The sequence below is a fragment of the Lissotriton helveticus genome, chromosome 11 (assembly GCF_964261635.1).
Source record: "Lissotriton helveticus chromosome 11, aLisHel1.1, whole genome shotgun sequence".
Lineage (NCBI taxonomy): Eukaryota > Metazoa > Chordata > Amphibia > Caudata > Salamandridae > Lissotriton > Lissotriton helveticus.
In genome coordinates this window covers 1,116,161,860-1,116,174,191 of record NC_136072.1, presented here as the reverse complement: position 1 = coordinate 1,116,174,191, position 12,332 = coordinate 1,116,161,860, and the positions used below count along the sequence as shown (strand labels likewise).

General features: G+C 44.1%; 1 protein-coding gene across 3 annotated transcripts in view; it reads left to right on the top strand.

Annotated features, from left to right (window-relative positions):
- Positions 1 to 9,441, top strand: part of LOC144792677 (allantoinase, mitochondrial-like) — a 410,909-nt gene extending 401,468 nt beyond the window's left edge. For all 3 annotated transcript variants that reach the window (XM_078667823.1, XM_078667821.1, XM_078667822.1), the window contains exons 11-12: positions 2,605 to 2,637; positions 9,154 to 9,441. In XM_078667823.1, coding sequence (XP_078523949.1) covers positions 2,605 to 2,637; positions 9,154 to 9,315 — 195 coding nt within the window. In that variant the 3' untranslated portion in view covers positions 9,316 to 9,441. The remainder of the gene's footprint in view (positions 1 to 2,604; positions 2,638 to 9,153) is intronic.
- The last annotated feature ends 2,891 nt before the right edge of the window (positions 9,442 to 12,332 follow it).

The window sequence follows — 12,332 nt, the reverse complement described above, 5'->3', positions numbered from 1 at the left end:
GATCCAGTTCGACAAGACCCGGACCTCCAGACCTCTCTGACCTCTCTGACCTCTACCCACATCCACAGCACAGCTGGGACCCGTGGGTGCGACGAGCAACGTGGAGACGGCCATCTTGAAGAAACCTGCACAGCGCTTCCAGCACGACCCCGGAGGGTTCCTCGAGTGAGTGCATCAGGGTTTGAGAGACCCTACACCGACGCAGCTACTGCACCAAAGACCAGCCCCCCAGCCTCCCGTGATCTGCGTGGGGCCCTTTTGCCTGGTTGCTGCTTGTCCTGTTGTCTGGTCACTTGCCGGCTGGCTAGTAACCTCTGAGACGACGACACCAAGAATTCGACTCTGCTAGTCTGGTCCCCCAGACTGGCCCTTGCCTCCTTGTAAAAGAGGAGCACCCTGGACCCTCCTGGTTCGCACCAGACGCCATCTTTGTTCCACCGCGTGGCTTGCCTTAGCCAAGGCCTGTTGTCCAGATCGACGATCCGACACCGCCAACAGCAGCAGACTACGTGGGACAGCTCGTGCCTCCAGCCTGGTCGTGAAGAGCAGCTCCTGCTCCTCGCAGCTACAGAGAGAAGCGACCCCTCCTTCACCTGAACGCGGCGACAGCTCCTGGTCCCCTCCTGGTTCCAGCACCGTCACTGGCTAGTGACCAAGACTCTGTCCCCTTCCTTTTCAGGACTTCCTTCTTCCTAGTTCCAACCTTGGAACCACCGGACTCCTCCACCTGGCTGCCTGCCAGCAACTTCTTGTTTCAGGCATCACCGGGATCAACGCAGCAAAACCGACACTACTTCAGCCCTACGCACCCGCAGCCTGTGGGTTAGGCAACTAAAGCTTCTAGGTACTGAAGATTGTGTTCACTATTCTAGTGTTCAGGTCCACTGTTGTTTTCCCTCCATCCAGCCGGGTTCGTCCGGAATCCGTAACTTTGTAAACTGTTGCATCCATAGACGTTGGTACGCATCCCGCGTGAGAGTTTCCACTCTGCACGTGAGTCCCGTGGGCCTCCTGCTCCGTACTTACCTAATTCGTAGCGTAGTCCCAGCGATCCTCCAGTCTCTGGATCTCCTAACAGTACTTTCTTTCCTCGCATTCCATTGTTTTGAGTATATGGTTTGTCGTGTCCCTCAGGCACACTTGTAGATACTGTGCGAACTCGTATTTCTTTTGTAGTATTGTCACGTGCTTAGCCCTCTGACCTCATAAAGAGTTCAGAGGTGTATGTTAACTAATAAATATCTGTTTATTTTTATAACAACCTGTGTGGTGTCCTTTCATCTGGTATTCAAGGGGTTATATTGTGGTAAAACAGCTGGCTTCACATGCCATTCAGAGTTTAGCCTAAAGACTGCTTTTGTCCACGCTACTAGGATAGCTGGTCTATAAGGTTGACTTACAACCAATCACCATAAGGGTTGTTTGGACTGATACAAGGTGATCACTAGAACTAGTGAACATCATATATCAGGCCAACTTCTCACGAATACAAACACAGATATGATATCACCAAGTATGTTAAAACCCCAGCATTAGGAGAAAGAGAATGGGTTTGAGTTAATCTTCGCCAAACCAAGGAATAAAAAAAGAAGATTCCAGGTTCTCTGAGCATCTGAAAATAACTTGGGTGGGGAGAAATGTTGTGCATCTTAGTGATGGTCAAACACGGGGTGTGGACAAAATTGTTTTCCACAAACTCACTGAGAAATCAGCCAGAGGTCGTGCTGCATGGGGTGTACAATCAGATATCACCCTGCCAGGACATCTCAGAGAGCTAGTTTCTCTACAGCATGGCAAATAGATTTCAGCATTGAATAATGTGCTCCTTAAATGTTTGACCTATCTTGTTGTAATGACATGTATATCGACCTTCCCGAGTGTTCTACTGTATTATAGCTTTCAGATATCTTATCGCATGGGAGTTACTATAGTCGTATGGGTTGCCATTTTGTATTTTCCTTTTTATATGCTTTTCCATTACTCTGTTATTTATTGCAAATTACATTTTTATCTCCCTGCCAAGGGAGGTGTGTTATAATTTACTTGTTGGTACATTCCCATACCCCCTCCTGTCCTGACCCGCTTGGAATGTGCGGTTTGGAATTATCACCTGAGGGTTCTACAGCTGACTCGAGCTTACTGGAACGTATGGTGGGGTATAGAACGTGAATTAACTATCTTACAACTTCTGCACAGTGTCATTCTTTCATAACACAGGCTTCAGCTCGAGTAAACCTAAAACATGTCTCTTTTAAGATCATTTTAGTTTAAACGCGATCATGGAATGATAGAATAGGGCAAAGCTTCTGAGCCGCCTCAAAGAATGTCCCTGTGTGTCATTTAGTGTTTGCTTTCTTTTTTCTGATTGAGCATACAAAGATAAACCTTCATAAGTCATGATTTCTTGTGTTGAGGCGTGCCATTGTTAGTGCTCCCTTTCAGAGTAAGAGTAGATATGTATTAACAGCTTTGGGTTCCTTTGCTTTCAATTTAATGTTAAATGCATTTGTTGAGTTTGATTTATTAGCTTGATTATATATTTCTCATACAAAGTCCCAGATCCACTTGTGGGCCAATACTAAGCGGGGCCTTTATGTCTTTCAGGTGCAGGAAAGCATGATTCAGCACAAACACAAGGTAAAGTAGCATGTTTTTGGAAATCAGTGTACAGTATCACCCTCTTTTGTGACATTTCTGCCTATTTTCCACTACTTTAGATAATTTTCCATTTACTAGGTCTACATCAAAAGGGCATACGTAACGATCCATCTGCAATCACATCTTAGATTGAAGAGTGCATGCTGGAGCCAACAGGGTATTTTCTCTTCTAAGGAATAAAAACATAACTCCAAAGTACAATATAATCTCGAAACCAGAAGATACAACAAGTAACGAGTAATTTACATAAACAAAAAGGCAAACAACAACAGACCAAGGTTAAGCACTTCAATTACTAATTTAGTATCATCAGATTAGGTGCAACTACTCCCAACTTCAATATTTCAGAATCTTACGTTTATCAGACGTGAGAGTATAATATTCATGGTTGAGGTAAACACTGGAGCAACAAGCGAAACACAGAATAGAGTCTTCGGCACTACAGAAAGTTTTGTTTTAAAATATACTACATAATTTGTATGGAGTGGTCATCGCAAGCAGCATGATAACTGGCAGCAACCCTGAGATATTGAAGTGATAAGACTGCATAGTAGTTACAAAGAGAGAAGACGGTTGACTATACATTTCTGCACCTCATGCCAGTTCTAATATCCAAGCTGTTCCAACGCAACAAGCCCTGGCATCAACCATCTATTGGTGCCAGTGTGCTCCAGATCCTCCAAATTACAATTTGGTGGGTGTGCGCTGAATAATAGAGTCCAAAGATAGAAAGTTATTTTTACTTAAGCTCCTTTATTTTGTATTCAGTATCAAAAAGCTTTAAATTCCAGCCAACACGTTTCGTTCTCCATCAGAGAACTTCATCAGGGCTTGAAAGTGTAAGAGCACCGATCGGTGAACTATTAAAGTGTAGAACCAAAAAGGTATGCTCAACGTTCCTCGCGGACGGAACAAACAGGCCTATCACAGCCGTGGGAACTTATCCCCTTTTAGTAATCTAGCTTGTTACATGGAACGTTGAACATACCTTTTTGGTTCTACACTTTAATAGTTCAGATCTTTATGGATAACCGCATTAGTGTGCCATCTAGCAAAGCTAACTTATACACTATCATCGCATTGTGAGTGGTGTGCACTGACTATCATTTCAGTTTTCGTCTGGACTGCGATTCGAAGCAGGCTACCACAGGATCTTCTCTCACGTCTTCGATTCCATGACACTCGGTTGCACCCTCTTTTTTATAGTGAAATTCCAGTAGCCAAGACTTAGGACGCCAGCACAATTGGACCGATTAAGACATCATGTCTGGGACCTTAGACACTGTCTGAAACTGAGAAGATCCAGATATCTTTAGGCCTCGCACTGATCGGTGCTCTTACACTTTCAAGCCCTGATGAAGTTCTCCGATGGGGAATGAAATGTGTTGGCTGGAATTTAAAGCTTTTTGATACTGAATTCAAAATAAAAGAACTTAAGTAAAAATAACTGTCTATCTTTGGACTCTATTATTCCGTGCACGCCCACCAAATTGTAACTTGGAGGATAAGACTGCATACTACTTCGATATATTTCTTTGAAGTTATTAGTGGAATAACACGGACATCATTTATTTGTTGTTTCATAATTCTTATAGTCAATTTGACTCTTAGCCCTGAAGAAGTTCCTTTGGCAATAAGGGATGAAACACGTTGGCTGTTTGCCGTTGATGAAATACATTTGGTTGCTCTGATTTACTTCATCTTTGAGTGCACCTTGCTTAATTTTGAATCTCAAGAAACAGGTAATGGCAAAGCCAGCATATCCGGCTTTGAAAAGCATGCAATTTGTATTTATTTATTTATTGCAATCTTATCCAATGAGGAAAACCATTTTGACAAACATTAAAATTTAAGAATTGTCCCAGCAGCTAAGTACATCAGCCCTTTCACTGAAGTACACTCCACTTTAGGCAGTTGAACACATTTTATCATCAGGCACAGTGCAAGGCAGGCAATGCAAGAAGTGGGGTGACCCATTGCCCCGTGCCTAAACTGTGGTGAGCGGAGACAAAAACCAAAACTTGAATAACAATTGACCAGAGGAATGGATGTAAAAAGGCTGACCGAAAGACCATATAGATCTATGCAAAAACGTCTCTCGCTCAAGTCCAGTTGCTTGCACTTGTCGGGGTCGGTGCGATTAATGGGTGCAAGTCCCTGTTGTGTTTCCAAAGAAAGATGTGCCAATCAATCGCGACACAAAGCGCTTGCACTCCCGTATTTGTTATTCCAAACAATTTTAGTCACTGGCAACGCTTTTCAACCATGCGGTATTCGTCACGGCCTGAATTTATTCATGTGACCAACTACCTTTAAATAAAATCAACAAAGATTGGACATGGAAAACATACATACGTTTGCGTGCACCTCAAAAGAAAGGCAGACCTACAATTAGGTTAAACAACATCTTCCCGTACACATGTACGTTGCAAGGAAACTTAACAGTCTAAAATAAGTAATCTCATACTTACTTTGTAAGCATTAAATTAAACAGTGTATAATTTTGCGATGATGAAATTTCAAAACGGTATTGTCAGTATTTCATTATTCCATGCTCAAGTGACCTCACTACAATGTCAGTCATTCAAACACTTCTTTTTTCCCATTAGCACAAATCATAATACACAACTCAAAAACAAAGACAAGCAAATATATATATTATGCTTGTGTAGTTATGCGTTTATGCTTTAGATGATGCTTAAGGTGAAATTACGTTTTTTTTTATTTGCGTATAACGTTTGACCCTATGAATGGGTTTACATAAAACTTGACTCTTTTCTTACTCAGTCAGCTAGCTAAGCTTTAGCTTGCAAAGTTTCATAAAAATTTGTTCATCAGAAAACAAAGTTAAGGGGAGGGTAAAAAAAGCTGCCATTTTCCATTTTAGCTCTCCTAGGATAATTGCCCAAATTTTATCAAACGGATTTAAACCAAACCTAGCATTGGTTTGGTGTAAATACAGTCAATTTTTTTTGTGATATTAGCATTTTAAAATGGTGCCAAGCAGACTTTAAAGGGTTAATCAACACTTTGTATCTCTCTGCCTTGTTAACATGGGTGTTATGGCAACACAAAAAGATGATGGACCTAATGCTGAACATTGTTAACCACATCGCTGTGGCGGCTATTCCGCCGCAGCGCTAGGGGGCGGGGCGGCCGCATGCTGGTGACGGAACCGCTCCGTCATCAGCCGTGGTTGGGCTGTGCTCATGACGGAGCAGTTCCGTCATGGCCCCGCCCGCTCAATAGAACGCCCAGCGCAGGCGCAGTGGCCGGGCCATGACGGAACCGCTCCGTCATCAGCACAGCGCAACTGATGATGGAGCGGTTCCGTCATCAGCATAGAAAGGGTTAAACATTCATCCTCAGTCAAAGATCTTGGTTAAATCCATCGTTTTTTTACTCACTTATGTTACCCCAGTTTGGACCAAGTCACCTGCAAATCAGTCTTGAAACTGCTCCTCATGGGAACAGTCTAGGCTGGACTGTGAAGCCAGGTCCTCCCTGGCCCGGAAAACAGGTATCCTGGGATCGATTTTGGGGTATCACCCCCTCATCATTAAGGCTAGCCTGAATGCAGTGGCATAGCGAGCATGGGACCCACGTCTGTGCATACTCTTCCCACTTAGGGTGACTATAGCAACACAAAAAGTTGATGAAAAGAATGCTGAATATTGTCAAACATTCACCTTCAAGTCACAGATCAGTGTTAAATTCATCGTTTTTTTGTTCACTATGTCACCCAAGCGCTGCAAGCACCTGCAACTGGTGCTTGCGGTGCATAAAGATGGAGAGACAGTAGCGGCAAGCTTTCATGTTGGCATGTTGGCCATTAGCTCATGGATGGCAAGTAACTGCCTTAAATTAAACTCAAACAAGACAGAAGTAATGGTCTTTGGTAACCTTGCCCCAGGATGGTCTCCGACCTGGTGGCCAGCTGAGCTGGGATCACTCCCTACCCCCGTCAAGAAGGCCAGAAACGTAGTGTCATTTTCGATGATAGTTTATCCTTTACACATCACGCCAAAGCAGTGGTCTCCTCATTATTTTATGTTTTAAAGATGATAAAGAAATTGCTACCTTTCCTCCCAATTAGTACTGGGAAAACATTTATCAGTGCTCTGGTTATGTCTAAGGTCGACTACTGCAATGGCCTTTTAATCAATGCCCAAGAAAGGGTGGTGGGTAGGCTGCAACTGATACAGAATGCAGCCGCCAGGATATTGTCATGTACCCCGAAGTTTAAGTCAATCTCCAATGTGGTGCGACAACTCCATTGGCTGCCCATAAAAAGTAGAATTAAATTTAAGGCAGTATGTGTTGCCTATAAGGCAACTCACAACATAGGACCGGAATTCCTGAAGAAAGTTTTTCTGGCATATTCACCCAGCAGATCCCTGCGCTCAGCGGACGCCAACCTTCTGATCATCCCCAGAACCAAGAAAGTCAACTGGGGTGATAGAAGATTCATAGTGGCCACATCTGAACTGTGGAATTCGCTCCCCCTGCTCATTAAGGCCTGTCCCACCTTGCTATCATTCAGCAAACAAGTACAAACTTGGCTCTTTAAGCAATAAGTAGCCAGCTCTCCGCGAATCCTTTCAGTCCATAGCGCCGAGACATCTATGGGTATTTGTGCGCTCTAGAAATTGTTAACATAACATAAATCTAGTTTGGACCCAGTCATATGCAAATCAGTCTTGACCCTGCTCTTCATGGGAACAGTTTAGTCCAGACCACCACACCAGGTCCTCCCAAGCCCAGATATCAAGCATCCTGCAACCGGTTAATGGTATCAGCCCGCAACAGTCAGGCTAAACTGAATGCAGTGGCATAGCGAGCACGGGACTACCATCTGGGCATATATCTTCCACTTAGGGCAACTATAGCAACACAAAAAGATGATGGACAGAATGCTGAACATTGCCAAACATTCACCCCCAAGTCACAGATCTGGGTTAAATTCATTGTCTTTTTGCTCACCATGCCTCTCCAGTTTCACCCAACCATAGGCAAATCAGTCCTGACCCTGCTCTCCATGGGAACATGTGTGTCATGACCACAAATCCTGTTAATCACATTTTAATTTGTTTTATATAATGTGAATGGCTGTATTAGGGCTTAAAAAATATTTTTCGGCCATTGTGAAATTTGCGAGTTAGGAGCTAGAGTGCAGGACCTTGTGTAAGCCCTTACCGCCTCTGGGCCCTGCTGACCAGCTTCCACTGCAAACTGGGCGCAGGGCCTGGTCAGAGAGTTGTCCCTGTGCCTAATCCTGTCTGCATACAGTCTTCAGTCATGCGCAGCAAGATGTTGGGTGACTTTGAAAGCTTGGGTTCAAGGTCTGGATGAAGGACAAGCCTTTCAGCCAACTCCCGAAGCATACAGCCAAGTCTGGGTGCAGAGTTGGATATGTGTTAACAGCAGATTGGGTGAAGGGCCAGGCCAGAGTCCAGTCCATGTACCCATCACCCACACGACCGAAAGCCCTGCTCAGGGGGTATTGAATATGATGTACATCAAACGAAAGCAATGAAATTCATGAGGACATTATCCAGCTAAATTTATGAAGACACACAAGGCAGAACATAACCCTCGATCACTGAGTTCATAAACGTAATCTGAGAATTTCAGTGGTTTTACATGCTTGACCCAAAAACATAACTCTGCTTGCAATGTTTGTGACTGTTTATGTGTGTGTGTAATTAATTTTTGAGACAAAACGTAACTGGCAAGTCAGTTAAAGATAACTCTTGGTCAGACCTAAAAAGAAACACATACCAAATGTAAGGCATTGTAGCAGAATGATAAGAATTGAAAATGGGTGCTGATTTAAATTAGTGTCAGGGATCACCTGCGGATATATGATGGGAGTAAAAGATCCAATGTACTATTTGTTTTGTACACACAAAACATGAGGAGTACAAAATTGCAGGATTTGAAGGGTAGAAAAACAAGATAGCAATCTTTGAAGGCACTCAAACACAAACCCAATCTTAAAATGTACTAAAGGGATACTGCAGTTTATATGAAGGTCTGCAAATTTCAATACCAACACTGGGACTTCTTGCAATCCGCATGGAAGAGTTCTGGTGGAATCCTCATCCCCTTGGATTTCAGTAGGATATATGACAATGCTTTGTGACTGCACATGTGGTTGCAAACTGTTGATTGTGATTTGTGCTGAGAAGCATTTCTGTTCACAACTGGTAGATTTCTCTTGGGGCATTGACCATGAAAGTCCACACACCAAATATGTGAAGCTAGGAAATGAAACAGATCATGAGCCATCCCTTACATGATACTGAAAGAAGCGCCCCTTTAGGATGTGCAATCAGTCCTTCCAGATAATCAACAGATTATTTCATGAGTTGCTTAGATCTACCCACTTATTTGTCTCTCGCACCCACTTATTTGTCTCTCTCACACACACACACACACACAGTAGTTTGTATTGAAAGATAACATGTTCTGTGCATGTTCTCTCCTTTCCAGGTGACACCATACCTGGGATTCCGTCTTCGTGGTGAGGTCTATGCCTCCATCGTGCGGGGTGCACTTGTCTATCTGGATGGGAAGTTCTGTCAGCAGCCACGCGGAGATCAAATTCTGATTCAGAGAAAGGCTGCTTCTAAGGTCATCGCCCCATTCTACTGAAAAGAAATGAGGGTTGCAAGAGAAGGTTCCCAGAGAATTCAGAATGCAGGGGTAATGGGGGGACAGTTCAAGATCAAAATAATCGCGTATTACTGACAACAAATAAAAGCATTAGGGTGATTTCAAGCAAAGGCACCACTGTCTATCATTGACTGTAAGTGTGGATTTTAAAGGAGAAAAATACAAATTCTAGACCAAGAAAAACACCAAGGGCATTGCTAAGTACCACTATGACCTGATTGGTGAATACAAAAATACCAGGCAGTAAAATCATGCATACCATTGCTACTAACTGACAGAGGAATCGTGAAATTTGGGATATGAAGTAAAATAACTTTGTTTTTATCTTTAACATGGGTCCTTTAGGATATATCCTAGTACTTACATACACAGGCCTCACCTACATATCTAGGCTAGGTACATTTAGGAAGGTTACACATTTTAGGAGTACGCCAATACTATCGTTTTATATAAGTTGCTTTTATTCATCTTATTTGCACTATTGTAGCAATGTATCTGCTATTTACGATATTGGTATTAGCGATCACATTTGTCTGCTCCTGTCTGTTGATTTGTCACAGATAATATGTTTCACACTAGACTTTCGAAGTGCGCGAAAAACAGGCATGCTCAAGAATAGTGCAAGATATACACTACTATAGGGAAAGAGCGCTTAAGGTCCTTTCTTAGTACGTTGAGCTATATATATCAAAGTGGAGGAAAAATCCTCGCATGGCCTGCCTATATGGGTTGCAACGCATATATTCTCATATCATATTCATATCATATCAAAAGTCAAACAAAATCCAAAGTAGACAAGTCTATTCCCAATACAAATATGCCACAGTAAGTGTTCCTAAGACTACCTTACCATACAAGGGCATCCAAAACCTACAACAGGCGCCGCAAAACGGCTCTTACCAATCATAGGCTGTCCAGATTCCAACTGCCAAACGGTCACTGCACGGCAGACCAGCAGAAGAGATCTCAGTCGAAGACCGGCGCCACCTGGATGGTCGGATCGGAAAGTAGGGAAGAACCACCTCGGGTACCAAGACTCGGGTCTTCTCTGGCAGCGATCGCGTCCAAAGCGAAGTTCCGAACCTTCGTCACGACCAATCCTTCGGGCATCCGAGTCATCGATGAGCTCCACGTGCCGGGCGCCAATTTGTTGTGCAGGCCTCAGCCAGGCCCGCTAGTGCAAGGGGGTCGCCCTTCTGCGCACAAAGTCCTCAGACTCAAAAGAAAAAAGTTGGCACGGAAACTGGAAATGCAAAACACAAAGTTCATTACACCTCATGAGGTGGTGCTAAAGTTTAGACAGCACCCTTCGGCACTGCGAGAAGTAGCACAAAGGGCTACTGAACGCATGGTTATTTATACCCATGCAGGGGCTCAAGAGAAGGCGGTACAAAGTTTAAGAGCACATTTTATGTCCATACAAGGTAATATCGAGAAGCACAATCGATCAGTGGGAGGAGCTTACAGTCTTGGGGTCTCGGCTAACACATTCCAATCTAAGGCTAACCATTGACAGATGCGGACCCTAACGGTCAGCAGCAAAACACAGAGATGCTATTATTAGCCTGTTGCTGGGCAGATTCAAAGGTCATGAGCAGAAAGGCAGGACAACACACATGGTCGGCACGAGGCAGCGGGTGGCAGACAAGATGGCTGCCGTGAATCCAAAATGGATGCCGCTAAATGTCAAGATAACAGCCAAAACTAGATGTCTTTGGCTAACGCTCAACTTAATCGTTTCCAAATTACAACAGTACGGATTAAGTGCCAGATTTATTGGGATGTGGGACGAGGGTTACAGGACCTTCCCTAAATGCCAGCCATCTTGTTCCGCTGCTGGCCGGGTGGCGGGTAGTTTTAGGTAAGCAGCACAAGGCCGTGGGGAGGGGGGTTGGAGAAGTTTTGGTTAGACATGCTGGTTCAGGCGTCACTTTCAAATGGGCCAGGAAACTTGGCCCAGAATGGGTAAAGTTGCTGGTATGGCATGGCATGCAGTTAATGACGTAACCCTCAGGTTAACTCTTAAAATACTCTCATGAAGCATGAATCGCTTGTGCAGGAAACTGAAGAGGAACATAGTGTGTAAATACCTATCCAGGCACATCTCAATATAATCTTCCTACAGTAAACACATCTGGTTGGTAATTGCTGACTATTCATAAACAGAGGTAGGTACAAATAACTGGTGAATGCAGGATTTTCTAAGGACTCCAGGGGAGTGGGAATTCTGGCATGTAAATATATTCCATTACAGGCCACCGGGTTCTGGGTGGAGGACATGGGAAGCCGCAAAGTGGTGAGGGGGCAGTGGTATGGGGAAAAACTTGTATTGGTGTTCTGCTATTTTCTCTCGGTCTGCAATTCACGGGTTGGATAAACTTGGTGAATGGGTAGCATGACTCTTGGAGACCATATTCTTCAATTGCAGAGACCTAATTTGACAGCGCAAGGGGAGATGGACAGATTGACGGCAAAGGGGGAGAACCATGAATGGACCTCTATCTATCCCAGTTCAAATCTTAGGGATGGCTGCCCTGTGGAGGGAGGAACACCTCAGATAACGCCAGGACTGCTTGCAGCCAACACAATGTGCTCCATGTCCAGGATGGACTACCTACTGGCATGGGGGCATCAGCAGGGGTGCTGCCAACTCCCAGCATTACTGCTGCGCGGCATCTCCGATAACACTCCCATAATGACATACTTGCATATAAGCACCCCAGGATTGAAAAGGAAATGGAAACTCGATCCTTGGGAAACCACTTACATGAACACCAGGACATTAGTGCCAGAGTCCACAATCAACTACTTCCAGTAAACCGGGGTATGTAAATTCAGCTGTATTCCTCTGGGAGGCCTACAAGGCAGTTATGAGGGGCCAAATGATTGCGTATGTGTGAGAGAAAAACAAGGAGATGGACATGGAAACCAGCCAGATGAAATCTGCACTAACATGGTGGAGGCAAAATATGTGGCTTCCCCATTGCCGAGGTTGG